The sequence below is a fragment of the Diceros bicornis genome, chromosome 12, assembly GCF_020826845.1.
Source record: "Diceros bicornis minor isolate mBicDic1 chromosome 12, mDicBic1.mat.cur, whole genome shotgun sequence".
Taxonomy (NCBI): Eukaryota; Metazoa; Chordata; class Mammalia; order Perissodactyla; family Rhinocerotidae; genus Diceros; species Diceros bicornis.
In genome coordinates, this window is record NC_080751.1 from 44964440 (window position 1) to 44988377 (window position 23938).

General features: G+C 39.7%; 1 protein-coding gene across 5 annotated transcripts in view; it reads left to right on the forward strand.

Annotated features, from left to right (window-relative positions):
- Positions 1–989: 989 nt before the first annotated feature.
- MAP4K3 (mitogen-activated protein kinase kinase kinase kinase 3) overlaps positions 990–23938 on the forward strand; it is a 200310-nt gene continuing 177361 nt past the window's right edge. For all 5 annotated transcript variants that reach the window (XM_058551375.1, XM_058551376.1, XM_058551377.1 and 2 more), the window contains exon 1: positions 990–1226. In XM_058551375.1, coding sequence (XP_058407358.1) covers positions 1131–1226 — 96 coding nt within the window. In that variant the 5' untranslated portion in view covers positions 990–1130. The remainder of the gene's footprint in view (positions 1227–23938) is intronic.

Below are 23938 nucleotides of genomic sequence, written 5' to 3' on the forward strand. Positions count from 1 at the left end.
TCACATGTGTACATTTCAAGTGCAGGTATGGATCTTATCCACGCTCCACCCTCAACCCTCCGCCACCTCTCCTTTGCAAGGTTGCTTGACAGCTTGCACAGTCCCCGCCCGGTCTTTGATAATCTAGACTTCTCTGGTAAGGAAGGTCAATCACTGTTTCAGTTCTGTGCTCTGCCTGCCTCCCACGCCCTCCACGCGGGCTGGCTGGTGGCTGTTCGGCGTGTTTTTCCTCCAGAGCTTCCTACGCCCTACCCACTCCACATGCCTACCTGGCTGCCATTCCTGGTCTGTCCTCTTACGCAAAAGAGGGTGCAACCTGGCAGGCCAACACCAAGGGCCCGAGCTAACCCAGGGCGACCCCTTCCCCGCAATCCCAGAAAGTCTGAGGTACTCGGCTGTGTCCTACGTGTAGCTACTTCTAAACAATAAAAGTTTGGGACACTGGCTGTCTTGCAAACTAAAACTATACTACTTGCTTAGGATTGGGACCTGATTCCGCGACGTCAAACTTTGTCGTTAGGGGAATCAGAAAAGAATAGGAGCTTGTCTCTCCCGCGGTCCCCGGGGCGTCCAAACCTTTTCCGGCTTCGCTCGGCTGCGGTCGGGCGCGGGTCCGCTGCCGGGGAAGCCGCGGCGCCTGGGGTCGGGCATCTCCGGGCCGCCGGACCCCGCCGGGCAGGCGCGCGGAGCCGGAGCGCGCACGGCGCGGGACGCGCGCGGAGCCGGGGTGCGCTCCCTCCGGGATCGCGGCTGCGCAGTCGGGCGGGAGCCGGGAAAAGGGGGAGGAGGGCAGAGGAGCCGGAGTAAGGGGAGGGGGAGGAGCGGCGAAGGCGGAAGCCATGTTGGAGTTTCACCCCGAGCGAGGGGCTGCGATCGTTCCCCTCTCCCTGTGGGTGTGACCGGGGTTCGGCGCGGCCGCGGGCTGCGGGGGGCGGGGACGGTTGAGGCCGGTCGTCGTCGTCCGCGGCGGCGGCGTGAGGGGAGCGGCGGCGGCGGCCGCAGCGTGGAGCCGGGCGATTGTGACTGCCGGGGGAGCAGGGGGCCGGCCGCGGCTCCCACTCTCCGTGTGGCCCCCTGAGCGCCCCCCCTCCCCTGCCCGGGAGGGAGGCGGGGGGCACCCGGGGCCCGCCATGAACCCCGGCTTTGATCTGTCCCGCCGGAACCCGCAGGAGGACTTCGAGCTGATTCAGCGCATCGGCAGCGGCACCTACGGCGACGTCTACAAGGTAAAGGCGAGGGGCTGCGCGCCGCCGAGGCCGCGGGGTCCCACCCGCAGCGGGGAGGGCTGGGGGCGCCGCCGAGCCCGGCGTCGGAGTCCGCGCTGCCTCTCCGCGGGAGCCGCTGGCGCTGGGAGCAGTGGGGGAGGAGGAGGAGCGGGCGCCCAGGGCTCTGCGCCTCGAGCGAACAAAGGGCCAAATGTTGAACCCCGAGACCTCCGAGTCCTTACCTGAGCCCTCTCCTGGACGGGCCTCTCCTGGGAAGGGCGGAACGCGAGCGGGCACCTCCGATCGCCGTAGCGCAGAGAGGGTCTGGGCGTTTGTTGCATTGGCAGGGTCAGTGCGACGAACCAGACAGCAGGGGTTTGGCGTATGTCAAACCTGCGTGCTTCAGACGGACCTAGGATTGTTCGCTGTCGGTTGGGAACTGCTCCCCACCAGGCCCGGTGGTAGTTATTACACTGGGCATTCTCCATCGACAGTCCCTCAACCCTTAGCCTCTTAGCATCCGCATACCACTTTCTTTTAATTTTCCGAGTAATAACTTTCTTTTGTAAAAGAGATCTAGTTGGTATGATTTTTTTTTTTTTTTTTTTGGAGGAAACACCAACTTTGTTTTCTCCAAGTCGGCTTGGACTGTGATGCCTCACTAAACTTGACTTTGTTAGTGACACATAGGATTCAGCTTTTTTTTTTTCCCCCAGTGAATTGAATACTTAGGGACGGTACTGGTTTGACAAAGTTAGAATTCAAAGTCCCTTAGTAGTACAGCATTCCTGTTGTAGACGGACCACTTCTAAATGTGGGAGATAAATCCCTCTTCCCTGGCCAGCTCAACTCTTGGCCTCGCAGAGACTGCCAAGAAGGAGGATAGTGCCAAATGTGGCAGCAGTCTTGATTTAGTTGTGTATCTTCTTCCTGGTAACCGAAGTGGCCCTCCTCCTGTTTCACATAACACCTGAGGGCGCACAAAGAAACTTAATTTTACTTTGGAAAGTTTAGTCGTAACTTCATTTTGTCCACGTTTTAGTAATAGATTTTTACTTTTACTCCAATGTATTGCATATGATAACTTAGATATTTAGTACAGTGCAGCCAGTATTTTGCATTTGTGGATGACTTGCTTTCCATCGTCACATCACTTTTCCCCGTAGACAGTACAAGTGTGTTGTGCACACCTGCTGTGTATAAGGTACTGGGCGTCAAAGCGCTTGGATTGTAGCAGTAAAAGATAGGTATGTTCCCAAATCTTATTTGCAGTTGATACTTTTTTTTAGACAAGAACAGCATTAAACAACCATTTAAGTATATTATTGCAGTTTTATTTTGTGCTGCAGAGGAGAAGAGAAGATTAGGATTAGGGTTATGAGAGCATGTAGCAGGAGGACCTGATCTTCTTTGGGGAGTCAGAGGCAATGAGGAGAGGGGATTATGCCAGATAGAAGGAGCACAATCTGTGAAGGCTCTGAGGCCAGAGGGAATGGGGTAAGGATTTGAAAGAATGCCTATGTGGCCTGAGCAGCCGGAGAGGGAGGATGGCCCTAAATCGTGCAGGACTCAGGTCTTGTAAGGAGGTCGTTGGACTTCTCCTTAGGACAGTGGGGAGCCATTGCAGGATTTTAAGTAGGGGAGTGAAGTTGGATTTGGATTTTTAAAAGATCTACCTAGTGCAGTGTGGGGAGTGCAGACTGGAGGGGGAGGAGCAGTAAGGAGGCCATTGCAGTAGTTCAGATAAGAATAGCCGTTATTGTGTTTTGGAATTGGTGGTGATTGTAAAAGTTGAAGTGAGTGGATCCAAGTAACTTAGAACTGGTTAAGGGCGGTTAGTTATTCAGATGAAAAGTTAACTAAAACTTTGGTAATGTATAAGTTTTAGGTGGCAGTGTGTACACTAAGTTCTTTTCCAGTTCTTTACAAGAATAATTGGCCATGTATTTACATGTTTACCATAATCAGAAAAAAAACAGCTGGTAGTTAAGCCACATGATTAAAAAGTTAAAAAATTGAGGCCTGTAATTTCCTAAGGACATCTAAGTGCAATACAGGTATAAATTGATTAATCTTGTCATCTGTTTAAAATGATGATAATAAAAGCTAACATTTATAGAGTGTTGATTACTTGCCAGGCACTGCTCTAAGATTTTTCCATGTGTTAACTTACTCCTCAGAACGACCCTATGAAATAGACACTGTTACTAACTCCATTTTGCGATGAAGAAACTGAGGCACAGGGAGGTTATAGTAACTTGCTAAAGTTGGTAGGTGGCAAAGCCAAAATTCAAACCAGTTAGCTTTAGAGACTGTGTTCTTAACCAGTAGGCAGTACTGCTTGTCTAAAGACAGGATATAGGCAGATAATGTATTATCCCATTTCCAGTGGAGAAACTGAGGCACACACTTAGTTCAGCATTTGAGTTGTAGCCACACTCTGAGTTAGAGTGGATCTTTAAGTAGTAGTTGGAGTACCTAACTCCTGCTGTGCAGCCAGGCCTCACTGTTTTTGTAGAGTCTGCCAAGTGGACATCAGATAATAGATGCTTGATCCTCGCCTGCCAGACTCTTCAAATACCAGGGGCCCAAAGCAGAGAAACTCGCTGTGGTTTTTGGCATCATACCCTCTGCTTGCTAAATAACCCACAGCTTAAACTATATGTGTTTTTGTCTGTAATCATGTTCATGCTATAAAGATAACATTTTTTGTATTTGTTTTGCTATTTTTGATTTTTCTTGTTTGTACAAATTGTGTTGATTAGAGAGGAGTGCATTAGGGGATTTGTTTTTAAAAGCCAGTGTATATAATTTGCTCCTTAATTTGTCAGTGTTTAAGTGCTAAAAACGGAATGATTGGATTAAGTAAATAAGTTAGAGACCTAATTATTTATAGTCATTCTTAGAAGGTTGGTGTTTTAAGGGATTTTTAATTTTGAAAATTGTATCCTACCCGATGTAATAATATGCTTATTATATCTAAGGTGGCATGGCTTAGTTAAAAAGCACTGAACTAGAATGTGGAAGATCTGGAATTTATTAGCTACGTGGCCTTGTAAAATCATTTAGTCTCTCACAGCTGTGTTCTTGTGAAGGTATTATTACCATCATATGCCCTTCTGCTTATGGTGTTAAATAAATGACTTGAATTTTACTCAACAAATAAGTTTATATTTTTTCTAGGCCAGAAGTTGCAATTATAAATATTTACTCTGCACTGTCTTAAAGTACATGAAAATATAGTTTGAAAAAAGTCATACGTACTTTTAAATGTCCTATAACTGTGGGCTTTATCTGTCAGTCAGATGAAGTATCTGCAGCAGGGATTACCTAGGGACCTACGCGTTGACAACTAGAGAGAGCTCCGTATTGGGCCTCAGGAGGCCCATGAAGCCCTCTGAAATTAAAAGGCTTAATATTATGTATGAGTGTTTTTAGGGAGAGATGGCTTATAGCATATATTACATTCTCAAAAAGGTCCATGATCCCTCCCCAAAAGAATGAATTATGTATAGGCTTGTCATTTGAAAGAGTATTTTTGGAGAAATTAGGGAGTTCTATACCAGATTACATTATCAACATTAGTATGATTGTCTCATGCATTGTGCTATCTTTTCTCAGGCATTTTTCCAATTTAATTTGTATCATTCCTATTCTTAAAAGCCTTCATGTCCTGATGTTTTTCTGTTATTGCTAGAGAGAAGCACAACATACTAAAGCTGGAGATAGGGAAAGGCAAAGGATGTTTTGAAGGAACAGTCTTTAAATGTATTTTTTTTTTAATTTTATTTGTTTATTTATTTTTCCCCCAAAGCCCCAGTAGATAGTTGTATGTCATAGTTGCACACCCTTTTAGTTGCTGTATGTGGGACGCGGCCTCAGCATGGCCGGAGAAGCGGTGCGTCGGTGCGCGCCCGGGATCCGAACCCCAGCCGCTAGCAGCGTTGCACATTCACTTAACTGCTAAGCCACGGGGCCGGCCCTGAAGGAACAGTCTTAATGTGTTTCTGAGAAAGTATTTTATCTAGGCTTATGGCTTTAGCCTAGTCCCTGTGAACGACTCCTAGATGTTTCCAGCCTTGTGCTTTCTCCTGAGTTCTAGCCCATTGTCTCCAGCTGATCTCACAGACTACATCTTCCTCCACATGTGTGCCTCTCCCCATATCCCACTTTTGTCAAAAGCTCTAATATTGACTGTTTGCTAATAAGGCTTGAAGCCTTGGAACCATCTTTTACTTCTGGACTGGAGTTCATGGGCATTTTCCAAAGTGTGGCCGGGGTGCTCCAGGAAAAGCAGTACTATGAGTATATTAAAGACTGAGAAATCCTATGGGAAAGGAACCTGTTACACTTTGCTTAACCCAGCAAAACTCCAGACTTACTTGACTGTGGGATTCTTTTTTCTCTGTAATGCCTGTTACTTGTCCTTAGAACTAGTGTCTTGGAGAATGTGCTTTGGAAATAAATGTTGGTGTTGATATTATCTATGTATGTTTGGAAGCCATTCCCTCTGAAGCAGAGGCTGCAGTGTTGCTGAACTCCAAAGTAGCATTCACGTGGTAGTCGTGTAAACAGACTTGGAGTCTCTTATGAAAGCTGACTGGAGAAAAATTGAAGATTGGGCAGTAAAATCAGGAAATTAACTTGTATGTTCAAATATTTAGTGAATCATGTGTTGGCTTATTTGTAACTCTGCATCTTTCAAGGTCTTCTGAATAATATCATCAAACACTAATTTTTTAATTATAGTCAAGATTTATAAGAACCTTTCTGGAGAACTCAGTTTTGAAATCTCACCTCTGATGAGGGACATGAAGACCTTAAGCAGTTAGAAAAGAACAGCTGAAGGAAAATAAAACCTGGTTATCTGGGGTTATGCTCATTTTTACTTCTATGGAGGACAAAGTCTAGAGGGACCAGAGGAACTGATCCTAAACTTCAGAAAGATTGTTTGAATATTTAAGGTAAATTAAGGAAGAAATTCCCAGCATCATTGGTTATTTGAGATGGAAAATGATAATGGAACAGATTGTGGGATAATTTCTCTAGAGCACTTAAAAAAAAAAAAACAGCTTATCTGACTTGGATATGGATATGATTCCCTAAAGGAGGTACTTACCTCCAAGATTTGATCTGTATATATATTTACTTGTGAAAGAACATCCAATGCATTATTTTGTATTGAGAATGAATAGTTTGGTAGTTCTCTCTGGAGAGTACATTGAGCAACCATCCTACCTTGGATAGCTATAATATGAAAGGAAATGTATTAGGTTCTGTGGGTGGAGAAGCAAAAATGACAAGACTTGGTAGTCATTGTTTACAGGGACATAAAATGTGTACTTGCTTTTAGCCATCATAGTTTGAGATCAAAACCTTGTTGATTTCCTCTTTTCTAGCATAGTAAATATCTTTTAATAAGTATCTAGACACTCCATGATTTGGACAACTAACCTCTCTGTAGCATAGCATAGTGATTTTAGACCTGGGTTCTGGAGTGCAACTGCCTAGTTTCACCACTCACTAGCCAATTACTTAATCTTTCTCTCAGTGCCTCAGTTTCCTCAATTGGAAAAAGGAGATGCTTAGAAAAGTTTTTAGAACAGTGTCAGACATATAATACTTGTAACTGTTAATCGCTGTTAGTACCTAGGGTTATTTATTACTATATATTTCTCCTACTACTGTCCTTTACCTGCCCTCCTCCTCATACTTCTGCCTCAGGGTTGTTGCACTTGCTGTCTGTGCCTGAGTTCTCCCTCCCCCAATATCTGTGTGGTTTGCTTCTTCATTTCCCTCAGGTCTCAGCTCAAATGTCACCTTTTAATGCATCTGTTCCTTACCACCTTGTAAAAAAACAGCCCCCCACCCTCACTTTCTGTCTTTACCAGGAGTGGATCTAGATTTTTGTAGGGCCTGAAGTTTATACAGTTTTGGGGGCACTCATTAAGAAAAATAAATTAGAATAAAAGGTTTGGTATGAAGTGAATATTTATTTAGGATGAGAAAAGATGTCCCAACTAATGCTGTAACCTTAGAGTCAGGTCTTTTTCTTCTGAGATCTCTTTAGGCACTTAATCAGAAAATGCTCTCATAAAATGTTTCCTATTAGCAACCTGGCTGTTCCTCCCCACCTACAACGTTCTACATGTGTCCCATTAACTTTCAACACTCACAGAGGCCCATGCAAGTGAGGGGAGCCTGAACTTTAAGTTTTGTTAGCTTCATAGAAAATTCAACTCGGCTCCTTACTCTTCCTAATTTTCATTATGGTATGTGTCACTTTGTATTTATTTATTACCTTTCTGCCCCCACTAGTGTGTGCATCCAGGGAGCCACTGGCTTTGTTTTCTTCCACTATATCCCCAGAGCCTAGAAGAGTGCCGGACACATATTAGACTCTCAGTAAATATTTGTGGAATGAATGAACGTACTGACATGAGAGGAACAAACCACATGCTACATGAGTTTAGAGGAAGATCATTGTTTCTGGTTGGGAGAAATGAAGTTTTATGAGGAGGTGGCACTGGGCTTGACCTAGAGCTCTGGCAGTAATGGGTACAGAATGAGTTAAGCATTGTGGATTATTACTGGACCTAAACTAAATCAGTGGGCTTAAGTGAGTATCTTCTGCATATTAATTAATGTTTATAACTATTATATGCATATGAAGATACTCTGTCATTTTAAACTAAAGACTTTTAGTGACTAATGAATATATGTAGCTATTACATATTGCTTTTATTTTGTTCTTTTGAAGATATGATTAAATTTGACTTTTAGGAAGTGGACTTTGTTCACCAATATCAAAAGGCCTTAGATTCAAGAGATGAAATCATGTTTGTTTTCTGCTTTAGCTTTGTTTTTTTACAGTCTTTTTCTGTTCTGGAAGATGCCACATTTCAGAGTTTCAGCTGCCTTGACCTGAGATTATAGGTTTAGATTTCTCATGTGGCAATGTATTGCCTACCTTAGTCCTTAAACTCTGTGGAAGAATTTTAGATTTCACTATAAATTTAGGTATGTTCAAATAAAACATTTATTATGTTTGTTTAAACTTTTCTTGGAAATTTGAGATGGTAAGAGAAAGTTCTTTCTGTATAAATTATCCACCTTCCCCTGCTCAAAGAATCTTCTTTTCATTGCCTAGACTAAAGTACAAACTTCTAAGCCTTACATTCAAGGCACTGTCCTTTTTGCCCTCTGGCCCTTGAGGATGAGAGTTTAGTTAATTCTGTTGGAGGCGGCAGGGAGAGAGAGGAGAAAAGCAGAGGAGGGAAGAGGGTGTGGAGGAGGGCCATTCAGGTGGCTGTAACTACATGGGTAAAGGCTCGGGGACTAGAAGAGAGGATTAACTAACGTGGAAGGTTTGTGTTGGGGAGCATGGAGAATAAGATTTGCTAGGTAAGGTAGGGCCAATTTATAGACTTCCTGAAAGCCCGGTAAACTCATTTAAATATGAAGTGGTAGGAGGTTAGGAGCTCTAAGGCTTTTCTGCAAGGAGTAATAATGTTGAAAGTGCTCAGGATTACTCTGGCAATCATAAGGAAAATGGATCAGAGAAGAAGGAAAGAAATATCTGCTAAATAGAATTTGAGATTCTCAAACTTTTTTTTTTTAAAGAGTTTTATTTATTTATTTATTTTTTTCCCCAAAGCTCCAGCAGATAGTTGTATGTCATAGCTGCACATCCTTCTAGTTGCTGTATGTGGGACGCCGCCTCAGCATGGCCGGAGAAGCGGTGCGTCGGTGCGCGCCCAGGATCCTAACCCCGGGCCGCCAGCAGCAGAGCGCGCGCTCTTAACTGCTAAGCCACGGGGCCGGCCCTCCAACTTTTTTGTTTCAGAACCTCTTTATACTCTTAAAAATTATTGAGAACCCCGAAGTTGTTTATATTAGTTATATCTATTGCTATTGACTATATTAGCAATTATACCTGAGAAATTTTTTAAAATATCAATTTATTAAAAAGAATAATAAACATATTACATGTTAACATAAATGGTTATTATTAACATTAACATTCTTTTGAAAAATAACTATTTTCCAAACAAAAAATTTAATGAGGAGAGTGGCGTTATTGTACATTTTGCAGATCTCTTTGATATCTGGTTAAATAGAAGACACCAGATTCTCAATTCTGCTTCTTCAATCTATTGGGATCTTTTGTTTTGTTGACATATATAAAGAAAATCTGGTCTCTCACATGTATGTATTTGGAAAAAGAGAATATTTTAATAGCCTTTTCAGATAATTGTGGGTATTTTTCTTGATACTGTTCCACAACTTGACAATTTGTTGCTTTTTACAAGTTAGTTACAGTGTGGAATCTAAGACCCTATCAATGAACCTTTTCTACCATTATGTTAAAATGCTAATTATTGGTCTCTTCTTTGACTTAAAATGGATCTTTTTTACTCTGGAATGATTTTTTTAACATCATACATTGGTCATTTAGAAAATATAGATTCATTGAGTTATCCATATCTTCCTAAAGTTGCCGTATATCATTAAATAATATCGAAAATCGTCACTTAATCTCATTAGAAAAGTCTTAAAGTATTGATGATAGATACAAGTTTCCCAGATTCAAATTTCTCTTTGAAAATACTAAATGCATCACTTGCAACAAATGCTGTTGGTTATTTTCATTGAAGTGACAGATTCATTTAGTTCATTTTTAAGGAAATGTCAAATATCTAAGCATGAATAATCAGTTTGTCAGTTCTTTGAAGTAAAAATGGTGTTCTGTGGAAAAAGTGGCTAGTTCAGTTTGAAACTAACAATCACACGTGCTGTTCTTTGAGACAGTTGTACTTTGTGTATTTCATCAAATACAATATTAAAATGACGTATTCAAGGGTCAAGATTTAGTAAAATCAATGATGTTTATGCTTCAACAAGGGCATTCTTAAGTAAAATTGGCTTTTTTTTTTTTTCGCTTTGAGTGCATGGCAGTGAAGAATACAGTGACTGCTAGTACATGGTGGGGCGGCTGCCTTGATTCGTGCTAAGGCACTAGCAGTTTTACCACCATTGGCTTTTGCACTATTGATGCAAATGTCAACACAGTAAGAGGGGACAAATAACACACTTTATATTATTAGGAAACTATTATAAACTATTATAATAGTTTATATTATAGTATATATTAAACTACTAGTTTAAATAGTTTATATTAAACTATTATGAAATAGTTTTGACCTTTCAGACTCTCAAAAAAGAGTCCCAGGGACTCACAGAATTATGCTAGAAGATTATATGGGTGATGGGCCAGACAAGGCAAATAGAAGTAACGAATGGAAAGGGAGAAACAGGTGAGAACCATCTTGGAGAAAACTTTGACAGGGCTTTGTGAAGAAATATGGGCATGGAGAAAGATGATTCGAAGACTTCACAATTTTAAGCCTGATTGAGGAGCACATAATAGGCACTTTATAAATATCTGTTTAAATAAATTAATAGTGGGAGAATGATATGAGTTACAAAGACAGTAAAGTTGGGAAGGGGGAGCTATGATGAAGTTTGGATGTTTTATTAGAAAATTAAGAGATTTCTCTGAGACCTTTCATTCTCTTGCTGTGGTTACTCTAAAAAAACACTACTAATAACTTTTTTTCATTTTTCTGTGGAGAATAACAATTTTTTTAAATTGAGGGCATAATAGTTTTTTTTTTTTTTTAAAGATTTTATTTATTTATTTATTTTCCCCACAAAGCCCCAGTAGATAGTTGTATGTCATAGTTGCACAGCCTTCTAGTTGCTGTATGTGGGACGCGGCCCCAGCATGGCCGGAGAAGCAGTGCGTCTGTGCGTGCCCGGGATCCGAACCCGGGCCGCCAGCAGTGGAGCGCGCGCACTTAACCGCTAAGCCACGGGGCCGGCCCAGGGCATAATAGTTTTTAACTGTGAAATTTCAGTTGTACGTTATTATTTGTCAGTCACCATATAAATGTATCCCTTCACTCCTTGTGCCCACCCTCCAACCCCTCTCCCCCTGGTAACCACCAAACTGTTCTCTCTGTCCGTGTATTAGTTTATCTTCCACATATGAGTGAAATCATACGGTGTTTGTCTTTCTCCATCGGGCTTATTTCACTTAACATAATACCCTCAAGGTCCATCCATGTTGTTCCAAATGGGACCATTTTGTCTTTTTTATGGCTGAGTAGTATTCCATTGTGTATATATACCACATCATCTTTATCCAATCATCAGTTGATGGACACTTGAGTTGCTTCCACTTCTTGGCTATAGTGAATAATGCTGCAGTGAACATACAGGTGCATAAGCCTCTTTGGATTGTTGATTTCAAGTTCTTTGGATAAATACCCAGTAGTGGGATAGCTGGATCATATGGTATTTCTATTTTCAATTTTTTGAGGAATCTCCATACTGTTTTCCGTCTGCACCAGTTTGCATTCCTACCAGCAGTGTATGAGGGTTCCCTTTTCTCCACATCCTCTCCCATATTTGTTGTATTTTGTCTTAGTGATTATAGCCATTCTAATGGGTGTAAAGTGATACCTTAGTGTAGTTTTGATTTGCATTTCCCTCATGATTAGTGATGTTGAACATCCTTGCGTGTGCCTATTGGCCATCTGTGTATCTTCTTTGGAAAAATGTCTGTTCATATCTTCTGTCCATTTTTTGATCGAGTTGTTTGTTCTTTTTTTTTTGTTCAGGTGTGTGTGTTCTTTATATATTATGGAGATTAACCCTTTGTTGGATATGTGATTTGCAAATATTTTCTCCCACCTGGTGGGTTGTCTTTTCATTTTGATCCTGATTTCCTTTACTTTACAGAAGCTCTTTAATCTGATGAAATCCCACTTGTTTATTTTTTCTTTTGTTTCCCTTGTCCGAGTAGACATGGAATTCGAAAAGATCCCTCTAAGACTGTTGTCAAAGAGTGAACTGCCTGTATTTTCTTCTAGGAGTTTTATGGTTTCAGGTTTTACCTCCAAGTCTTTGATCCATTTTGACTTAATTTTTGTGTATGGCTAAAGATAATGGTCTACTTTCAAGAATAACAATCTTAAAGCAGTGTCTTTAGGACTAATAGAAACTGTTAAGGGTCAGTTCCTTTCTCCTAGCTCTTACTGAGGGATTATGAGGAGGGCATGCAAAGATGTATCTTCCTGTTGAAGAAAAATGCTACAGATTTGGAGGGTAATTGATATAAGAAATTAGTGAGTGGAACAGTAGAATATAAACTAGATGTTTTTATTCAGGCATAAATTTTTTAAATGTTTGTTTTATTCTGATTATGACATATACATTTTTGAAAGAAAAAAATAGACAATAAGAAAACAGTTAAAATGATCAATAATCTAACTCTCAAGAGATAAATACGCTTAGTATTTTGATGTATTTTTTCCAGTGTTTTTGTAGACAAAAATTTTACACTTGTATGCTGTTGTATATTTTTGAAATTATAGCTTACTTACAATCAAATGCATAGGTCTTCTGTGTTTCACTTAGATGAGTTTTGACGTATATACAGCTGTGTAACCCACGCCCTTAGAACATTTCCTTAACCTCAGCAAGTTCCCTTGTGTCCCTTCCCAGTCAGTCGCACACCTCCGTCCCCCATGAATCGCTATTCTAAGTGCTATCACTATAAAAGCTCTCCTAGGGGCCTGCCCGGTGGCACAAGCGGTTAGGTGCACGCGCTCTGCTGCGGCGGCCCGGGGTTTGCTGGTTCGGATCCCAGGCGTGCACCGACGCACCACTTGGCAAGCCATGCTGTGGTGGCGTCCCATATAAAGTGGAGGAAGATGGGCATGGATGTTAGCCCAGGGCCAGTCTCTTCCTCAGCAAAAAAAAGGGGAGGATTGGCAGATGTTAGCTCAGGGCTGGTCTTCCTCACAAAAAAAAAAAAAAAAGAAGAAGATCTTCTAGAACTTCATATAAATGAATCACAAATGAATTGCCTTGGCACCTTTGACAAAAATCAGTTGACAATACATGTGTGGGTATATTCTAGACTCTGTTTTATTCTGTTGAGCTGTATGGCTGTACTTTTCACTGATACCTCACTGTCTTGCTTACTGTAGCCTTATAGAAAAGTTTTGAAATTGGGTAGCGAGAGTCTTCCAACTTTGTTCTACTTTTTCAAAATTGTTCTGTCTATTCTAGGTCCTTTGCTTTTTCCATATAAATTTTAGAATCAGCTTTTCCAGTTACGTAAAAAAGCCTGCTGAGATTTTAACTTTTTATTTTGAAATAATTATAAACTCACAGGAAGTTGCAAAAAGAGGTGTCTTGTATCCAACACCCAGCTTCTCCTCTGGTGACATCTTTATATAACTATACTGCATTATCAAAACCAGGAGATTGATTGGCACAATGTAGTTAACTAGCCCTTAGATTTCACCACTTTTTGCATGCACCCATTTTTTTCATGTCTTTGTGCATAATTTTATGACATTTTATCATGTATATAGCCTGCTGGGATTTTCTTGGGATTTCTTGGGATCTGCAGCTGAATTTGTGGAAAATTGAGATCTTAACAGCATTGAGTTTTCTGATCTATGAATACAGTATTTCTTCCCATTTATTTAGATCTTCTTTAATTTATCTCATCAGTGTTTTGCCTTTTTTCTTTTTAATTTATAAGTTTTATCCCTAGCCTTTTCTGCTAATGTTCTAGTAAAAGATAACTATTACCTAATACTTCTTCAAGGTGGTACAGTAATTGGAATGTGAGCCACATTTTCAGTTTTTATTAAAATCGTCACTGTACTAGTGATTTCTGACTTCCTTTGACTTAACCTTGTACATTTTTAGCCCCAAGCATATGGATTCCTTTTAAAATTGGCAAAGTGAAAAGAAAAGGAAACAGGGAAAATGACTATTTAAAAAGTTATCCACTTGAGCTTTCTTATCTAAAGATTAGAACAAAGTCCTTAGAAATCTGATTTATTTTTATATGAGATATATGTTTATGTGTGCATATTTTGCAAAATTCATATTTTTTGAGCTTATTAAAAAAAAAAACTAAAGTTTGCTTCTTCCTTAAGTGAAAAATAAACAACACTGTGCTTGATTGTTTAGGAAATCCTAAAGAATTTCTTTCTAATTTTGAGGAGCTTATGCTCTGATTGAGTAAACAAAATATGCCTAAGTGGAACATCTATAGAACATTTCTAAGGCAGTATTTTAACAATTAAAAGGGCAATAACGTGTTGTAAATACAACAGAAATTCAGTTTAAGGGAAAGATGAGTTGGGGTTAATCTGATAAAGACTTCCCGGAAGAGCGTAAGAAATATTGGGTTTACATTTGCAGGGAACTGTGAGGGAAGCCATTCCAGAAGAGTAGTTATGGATAAAAATACTGCTGCGGGGCCAAAGTGGGCAAAGAGGTCATAGACAACCGTTCTGACTAAAGTAAGGGTCCATATTGGGAAGCGTGATAGATACTGTTTCAAATATCCAAGATACAGACAAAGGAATGCCAACTGAAGAATGTGAACTCGTTTGATTTACAGTATAATATTATTTCCAAATTCATTAGGGCTAATCTTTTCTTTCTAACCTAGTTGAGTTGCTGTTTGGATGGTATTCAGTGAGTTTTATTTCCCCCCATTGGGTTAAAAGTTATACATTTTATTTTTATACTTTTGGTGGCTACCTTAAAATTTCAACATGCATAATAAAGTTAATCAGTAGCTTTCTGTTCTCTTTTTGGTCAGTACGTGGACTTTAGAATCTTAATTTCAATTACTGCCTTCCTGTTTTGTGTTGTTGTCGTCTCTTATTTTGGTTCTCATTGTTTTTATATCTCCCAGATAAATGTTTATTATCATTGTTTTATATAGTCAGTGCTCTTTTACATTTACCCAAAATTTGTTTTCAATTTCTTTGCTCACCATGGTTTCTTGGCATCTTACTCCTTCATTCCAGGTTCAGTTTTCTTCCTGGTGAGCATTATTTGGTAGGGTTTCTTTCTTTCCTTCCCTCCCTCCCTCCCTCTGTCCTTCCTTCCTTTCTTCCTTCTTCCCTCCTTCCGTCCTTCCTTCCTTCCTTCTGTCCATTCTTCCCTCCTTCTGTCCTTCCTTCCTTCCTTCCCTGCTTCTTTCCTTCCTTCCCTTCCTCCCATATTATTATTTTTTTGAACCATTTAAGAGTAACTTACAGACAGCATGCTTCTTTACCCATAAGCACCTCAATGTATATTTCTCAAAATAAACAGTCATGCGTTGCTTAACGATGGGGGTGCGTTTTGATAAATGCATCATAAGGTGATTTCATTGTTGTGCGAACATCATAGAGTGTACTTACACAAACCTAGATGGTATAGCCTACTATGTATGCACCTAGGCTATATGGTACTAATCTTACAAGACGACCATCGTATATGAGGTCTGTTGTTGACCGAAACATCATTATGTGGCACATGACTGTATTCACTTAAATAAAACCACATTACAGTTATCAAAATCAGAAGATTTTAATAGTAATGCAGTATTATTATCTGATCAATAGACCTTATTCAAATTCTTCAAATTCTACCAATGGCCCTATTAATGTCCATAATAGCATTTTTCCCCTTAGTCTAGAAACCAATCCAGGATCATACATTGCTTTTAGTTTCCAAGACTCTTCAGTCTCTTTTAATCTAGAATAGTTTTTTGGCCCTTCTTTTCTTTCTAGACACTGACGTTTTTGAAGAGTACACATGGTTTATTTTGTAGAATGCAATTTTTGGTGTATCTGGTGTTTCCTTTTGTTAAATTCAGGTTACACATTTTGGGCAGGTGTGTGTATAAGTGATGTTGTGTCCTCAGTGACTCATTTCAGGAGGCGTGGGATGTTGGTTTGTTCTGTTATTAATGTTAGCTTTGATCACTTGGTTAACATGGATCTGCCAGGTTTCTTTCAAAGTAATTTGTGGGGAGATACTTTGAGACTGTATAACATCTCCTTCATCATCTAACTTGTACCCATTAGTTAGCATCTGTGGATGATTCTTACTTGAATTATTACTGTGATGGTTACAAAATAGTGGTTTTCTGACTCCATTAATTTCTTCAGATTTATCAGTTGACATTCTCTTGTGAGGAAGAGCTTTTACTTCTCTGTTTATTTTTGGACTTAATGGATTCTTATTTTATTCGTTGGGTTCTGAGTCATCACTATCATTTATTTTGATGCTCAAACTATTTCAGCTTTGGTCAGTTGGATTCTGTGTTAGCTCAGGCTGCCAGAACAACATACCATAGACTATGCGGCTTAAACAACGGAAATTTACTGTCTCACAGTTGTGGAGACTAGAAGTCTAAGATCAAGGTGTGCCACCATGGTTGGTTTCTGGTGAGGACTCTTTTCCTAGTTTGTAGGTGGCTACCTTCTCACTGTATGCTCACATGGCAGAGTGAGAGCAAGCAAGCTCTTGGTGTCTCGTCTTAGAAAGGTGCTCATCCTATCATGACCTCGTCTAACCCTGATTATCTCCCAAAGGCCTCCATCTCCAAACACCATCACAGTTTCCCCTATTATTAACATCTTGCATTAGTGTGATACATTTGTTGAAATTGATGAAGCAATATTGATACATTGTTACTGAAGTCTGTAGTTTACACTAGGGTTCACTCTTGGTATTGGACATTCTATGGATTTAGACAAATGTATCCATCATTATGGTATCATACAGAGTATTTTCACTGCCCTAAAAATTCTGAGCTCTGCCTCTGTGCTCTTTCCTACCCCCCACCTCTACCTCTGGCAACCACTGATCTTTTTACTGTCTCCTTAGTTTTGCCTTTTCCAGAAGGTCATATAGTTGGAATCATACAGTATGTAGCCTTTTCAGACTGTCTTCTTTCACTTAGCCATATGCATTTAAGGTTCCTCCATGTCTTTTTGTAGCTTGATAGCTTATTTGTTTTTTATTGCTGGATAATATTCCAGTGAATGGTTGTACACAGTTTATATATTGTTCTCCTATTGAAGGACATCTTGGTTGCTTCCAGGTTTTGGCAACTATGAATAAAGCTGCTGTAAACATCTGTGAGCAGTCTTTATGTGGACATAACTTTTCAACTCATTTAAGTAAATACCAAGGAGTGCAATTGCTAGATTGTTTAGTAAGACTATTTTTGGCTTTGTAAGAAACTGCCAAACTGTCTTTCAGAGTGGCTGTACATTTTGCATTTCCACCAGCAGTGAATCCAGTTCCTGTTGTTGCGCATCCTCACCAGTATTTGATGTTGTCAGTGTTTTGGATTTTGGCCATTCTAATAGGTATGTGTTAGTATCTCGTTGTTTTCATTTGCAATTCTCTAGTGACATATGATGTTGAGCATCTTTTCATATGTGTATTTGCCATCTTATTTGGTGAGGTGTCTGTTCAGATCTTTCTGTCCTTTTAAAAATGGGATTGTTTTTCTTGTTGAGTTTTAAGAGTTTTTTGTGTATTTTGGATACAAGTCCTTTATCAGATACGTATTTTGAAAATGTTTTCTCCCAATTTGTGGCGTGTTTTTTCCTTCTCTTAATAGCATCTTTAGCAGAGCAGAGGTTTTAATTTAATGAAGTCCAGCTTATCAATTAACAGTTTTTCATTGATTCTGCTTTTGGTGTTATATCTAAAAACTCATTGCCAAACCCAAACCAGTGTCAGCCAGATTTTCTCTTATCTTCTAGAACTTTTATAGTTTTTCATTTTACATTTAGGTCTGTGATCCATTGGAGTTAATTTTTGTGAGAGGTGTAAGGTCTGTGTCTAGATTCACTTTTTTTGCATGTGGATGTACAGTTTGAGTTCCATTTGTTGAAAAAAACCATCCTTTTTCCATTTAATTGCATTTGCTCCTTTGTCAAAGATAAGTTGACTATATTTGTATAGATCTATTTCTTGGTTCCCTGTATTAATTTGCTAGGGCTACCATAACAAAGTATCACAGACTGAGTGGCTTAAGCAATAGAAATTTATTTTCTCGTAGTTCCAGAGACTAGAAGTCTGAGATCAAGGTGTCGGAACGGTTAGTTTCTTCTGAATCCTCACTCCTTGGTGTATAAATGGCTGCCTTCTCCCAGTGTCTTTATGTGGTCTTTCCTCTGTAACTCTGTTCAAACACAGATAATTTGAGGTTATTAAAAAGTGCTAGTTTGGGGGCCGGCCCTGTGGTGTAGTGGTTAAGTGCGTGCGCTCCACTGCTGGCGGCCTGGGTTCAGAACCCCGGGCGTGCACCAATGCACTGCTTGTCAGGGCGTGCTTTGGCGGCATCCCATATAAAGTGGAGGAAGATGGGCACGGATGTTAGCCCAGGGCCAGTCTTCCTCAGCAAAAAAAGAGGAGGATTGGCATGGATGTTAGCTCAGGGCTGATCTTGCTCGCAAAAAAATAAAAAAAAAGTGGTAGTTTGGAGTCAGATACAGCAGAGAACTAGGGAAGGTAAAGAATGGGAGTCCCTTGAGTCTGGTTAGGAGGATGTACTTGCTGTCTGTAGAGCCATTTTCTGGAGTGGTTGGAATAGTTAGCAAAGAATCCTGATTACAAGTGATTCAGAAGGTAAGAGAAGATGGTGACATCTTCTGTAGTCTGTTGTTGAGGAGTTTGATCCTGCAGTACCATATCATTCCTATCCTTCTCTTAGTGTGTTCCTCAGGGGTATTTATGAGCATCTCTGCTGAGCTTTGTACCGTGGCTGATGCAGAGGATGTGATCCCTCTTAAGGAGGTGGCAGACTAGATATGGGGATAGTGCTAAGTAGTTTAATTAAAGCATTAAGTAATGTGGAGCATTTTGTGATTATGTATTGAATTATGTGATTTTTGATAAAAGTTCAGAAGATCAGAAAATGATTGTAGTCCACGGCCAAATAGGACAGGCTTTTTTGTGTGTGTATGAGGAAGATCAGCCCTGAGCTAACATCCATGCCAATCCTCCTCTTTTTGCTGAGGAAGACCGGCTCTGAGCTAACATCTATTGCTAATCCTCCTCCTTTTTCCCCCAAAGCCCCAGTAGATTGTTGTAGGTCATAGTTGCACATCCTTCTAGTTGCTGTATGTGGGACGCGGCCTCAGCATGGCCGGAGAAGCGGTGCGTCGGTGCGCGCCCAGGATCCGAACCCGGGCCTCCAGCAGCGGAGCACGCGCACTTAACCGCTAAGCCATGGGGCTGGCCCAGGAAAGGCTTTTTAGAAGAAACAGTGAAAGCTGAGCCTTAAAATGTGGTTTAGATTTAAATAGGTTAAGTGGAATGGCATTGTAGTTGAGGAGAATATTGCAGAATGAAGACCTGACAGGGGGACAAATAAGGAAGAAGGAATCATGTAGGAAATATGTCAAATTACGTCAAATGATTTGTATTGGGAAATAGTGTATATTAATAACAACAATAATTATAATAGTAGCAAATAGCATTTATGGAGTACTTACTGTGTACTGGGCATGGTTTTACAAAAGCACTTTATATATTCTCATTTTAAACCTCACAGACTTAGAAGGTTGCTGTTTCCATTTTACAGATTTAGACACTGAGGCACAAAAAGAAGGGTCAAGAATAGGCCCAAAGTCATACAACTAGTACGTGGTGAAACCTGGATTTGAATTCAGGCAGTCTTAACTCCAGAGCCCATGCTTTGTAGCCACTATGTTTTGCTATAGAGAGGTAAGTGAGACCAAAATATGTCTTCAGAAACTGTCTTCAGGGTCTAAATGAAATATGATAGAAATAAGGGAACCATTGAAGATGTTTCAACAGAAGTGTAGATAGTGAGCTACTTGGTGGCAGCACCACCTCTTAGTCCTATGGGGGATAAGTGGATGTGATGTAGGGTGGACAGTTAATCCTCAGCATGATATTTCAGATTATCTGAACGATGGTGTACCAGTTTCAGAGTGAATGGTAATGATGTGAATTAGGTTAATGACAGGGAAAGTTTTGGGTGTAGATGGCCTGGAGAGATGGGAAACTTGAGTAAAGAAGACGTGGAGGTGGATTTTAGACAGATTGATTGAGGTAATATAATGAAATAGAAAAGCGTCATCCCATTCCCCTTGCCATTCCCCTCGCCATCCCCACCCCCCAACCCCCGAAGTGGTAGACTAGCAGATTGGAAGGGACCAATGAGGAGATATAGTAAAGAAAGAAACAGCACACATGAAAACAAGAATTCTTCAATGATGGGAGCCAAGAGAAGGGCCATCTTTTGCCCTAAGTTTTCAAAGGAAGAAGAGCTCTTATCTAACTTCCTTCTTACTTTTGCTATCCAAGGACTTCAAGGAATTCCAGATTCATGGTTCCAGTCTTTCTTTTGAGGTGTGATAGTTGAGTGAATGAATGAAATATGATATAAAAGACCAATGCTGTAAGTACATGTGTATGTGAAAGTTATGGTCTTGAGGAAAAGGTTTGGTATTATAAGTTACTGAATATTTTCTAGTTGAAACAGGTAAGAATAATGCAGTAAACAGAGATAGTGAGAGATTATGCACAAATGTTATCAGAGTTTTCTTTCAACACCTGTGCATCCTTAAAATTCTTTTTTGGATTTCTGTATTGCTTCTAGTGCCTCAGGAATAGGTGACTTACCATCTCCCACTGTCCCTACATGGGAAAGTTCATGCTCCTCTCCTTCTATGTCATTGTTAGGAGGTGACAAAGTTGATGGAAGGAAGAAAGCATTGAAGGTGCCGAGTGATAGGAAACCCAGATGGACAATGTCATTATTAAGACTTGTTCATCTTTCCCTTCTCTATTCCTTGCTGCGTCTATTTTCACCCGGTGTTCCACCCCCTTTCTCCCTTCGGTAAAAACTAAAACCTCAAACCTTCAAAGAGGATTGAGTAGAGACTATAAGGCCTTTTGCAGAAACTGCCCACACACACGGTTAATGTTTTCATTTTTGAATGTCATTCAGTTTGAACAGTAATAAGTCAGTCATTGTCATTTTTTAATTTCGTAGTCATTATGTTGACATTTTTCTTTTGGGGTCTCATGTCTCTGGTTAGTGCTATGATGTTGATTCGCTAACGCTACTGGAGTCTGCTAATCATGTAAGATGTTTTGATTTGGAACACAGATTTTTTTCCTTCAGTAGAAACTGTGGTTACATGAGGTTTGACAAACTTTTTTTTTTCTTTCAAAAACCAAAATTTAAGGTTCCTGTTAATTACTGGGCAGAGTTGCTATTTTTACAGTAGGTTTGTATTGTTTGTGTTGAGATTTCTTTAGCTGTTTCTATTATGCTATAATGCAATATTTGCATTAAAATTTAAAGAACATTTCTATAGCATAACCTATATTGCTTTTATAAGAATTGATCATATAAAAGATGAAATTTAAATCAGACTATGTTTTATAACAAGATTTTTAGACAAAGTATTTTTAAAATATAATTTAACTTATTTTAATGGGTTTTAGAAAAGTCTGGAAACCAACCCTATTTTATATGACAGTAAAGGGATCTAGTTTTTTTAGCAACATTGTTTGCAAAAATGCAATCAGCTATTTTGGGAGACAGGTACGTTTTTGTTTATTTGGCCAAGATTTAAACTCATCTTTTAAAATTTATGACGTTTAAAAAATTATTTAAAAAATTTTAATTAAGATTTAACAAAATAAACTTTATTTTAAAACAACGTTTAGACTATTTTTAGATTTATAAAAAGTTACAAAGATAGTTGGGATGTTCTGTGTACTCCTCACCCAGTTTCTCCTTTTGTTACCATCTTACATTACCATGGTACATGTGTCACGACTAAGGAACCAACACTGGTGCATCACTATGAACTAAACTCCACAATTTATTTGGATTTCACTAGTTTCCCCCAATGTCTCTTTTCTGTGCCATGATCTCATCCAGGATACCACATGCCATTTTATCATCATGTCCCTTTAAGCACAATTTTCTGATCTCTGACGGTTTCACAGACTTTGTTGTTTTTTTGATGACCGTAACAGTTTTGAGGAGGGCTGATCAGGTATTTTGTAGTGTGTTTCTCAATTTAAGTTTGTCTGATGTCTTTCTCGTGGTTAGACTGGGTTATGGATTTGGGGGAGGATGAAGTATCCATGATACTAGCATGACTTATCATTGGTGATATTAACTTTGATCACCTGGCTGTGGTAATGTTTTCTATGTTTTTCTATTATAAAGTCACTTTTCCCCACCTTTCCATGTTGTGCTTTCTGAAAGCAAATCACTAAATACAGCCTACACTTAGGGGGAGAAGAGTTAAGCTTCATCTTTTTGAGGGAGGGAGTAGCTACATAAAGTACTTGGAGTCCTTCTGTATGGAGATTTGTATCTTTACCCTGCAGTTTTTAATATCAATATGGATTTATGGATATTTATTTTGCACTCTGAGTTTTAATCCAATACCCAAATTGCTTAAATTGTTCCAGTTTAGCCATTGAGAACTCTTTTTGGTTGTCTCCTGAGTCCTTTTGATATGTCCCCCTCATTTTGTTTTTAACAGTTTCTTACTTTTTGGCAATGTAAGATGGCTCAGACTCATGTATATTCCCTGCCCCACCCTTGTAATCAGCTGTTTCTCCAAGGATCCCTGGTTCCCTTTATAGGAGAACAGTGTAAGACACCAAGATATGGGCTCTGAGTGTGCTTGTTGTTACTGGTATGTCATTAGTTTTAGTCCCTCTCAGTAGATAGAGCTAGGAAATATATGTACGTATATATTACTAACCCATGCATACATACCTATCTATAATTATTTCTGTATCTATCCAACTATCCATTTTAAGCTAAACACGAATTTATACTGATGTCTCTGAATGTAATCCAGTACGTGGTTCATTCTCGCCTTCCCCCACTGTTTATCTGTAGCCTCCTTCTCCTGTAGTGAGAAACCTGGCTCCCACCATCTGCCGTCCATTTATGTATTTATTCAGTCTTAGTATATCTATATAGCTTTTTAGGAATTGTCACAACTCTATTTTACAAGTTTGTAAAGAGTTTTACAAGTTTTCAGAGAGTTTTAGTGACTTGCCCAAGGGTTCCCAGCCAGTAAATGGCAGAGCAGCAGTTGAACCCAGACAATCGGCCTGTGGAGTCCATGCATTTGGCTACACTGCCAAAAGTAGGTGTGTGAAAACACAGAGCTATGCATCTGTCGTGTTGGTTTCTAATTTTTAAAAAAGAATTATTTTTTGCCAAGGAGGGAGGGCTGGAAGTGATTTAGTGATATCAGAAAAATCCCCAGGGTATCCCCCTGGACATGAGACAGTAGTTAGAAAAGAATGAATTTCTTTAAAAAGGCAACCATGCAGAAATGGAACTGTATGCTTACTAAAGGAGAAGGTTTGTTTTCTTCTGGTTAATTGAGGAGATTCCTTGTGAGGTAAGTAGTTTATGCTTTTGAAAATGTTCCGGAATAAAACATGGACAGCTTTTTTTTTTTCCCCCCTAAACCACCCCACCATGATTGCCAGAAGATTATTTTTTCCTTCTGGTAGAAGCATGTGGTTCTCACCCTCTTCACATATGTTTCTTGCACAGGGGGGGAAAGGAGTGGGTCAGAATTGCACTTAGCAAAGGCGTTTAGCTGGCTGCTGATCAAGTCAAGAACCAGATCAGCTGAAAGAATTTCTTTATTAACATGCCAGAAACATCTAATGTATTCTATTTCACCAGAGCCTGTTGAGCATTTGGTTTCGTTGGTCAGCTTATATAAAAAGCTTAGTTATTCTGGAGCTTTGTTTTCAAACACTGCAGTACCCCCTGCCCAGCATCTAACTTAAAAATTTTTTGACAGTTCTAT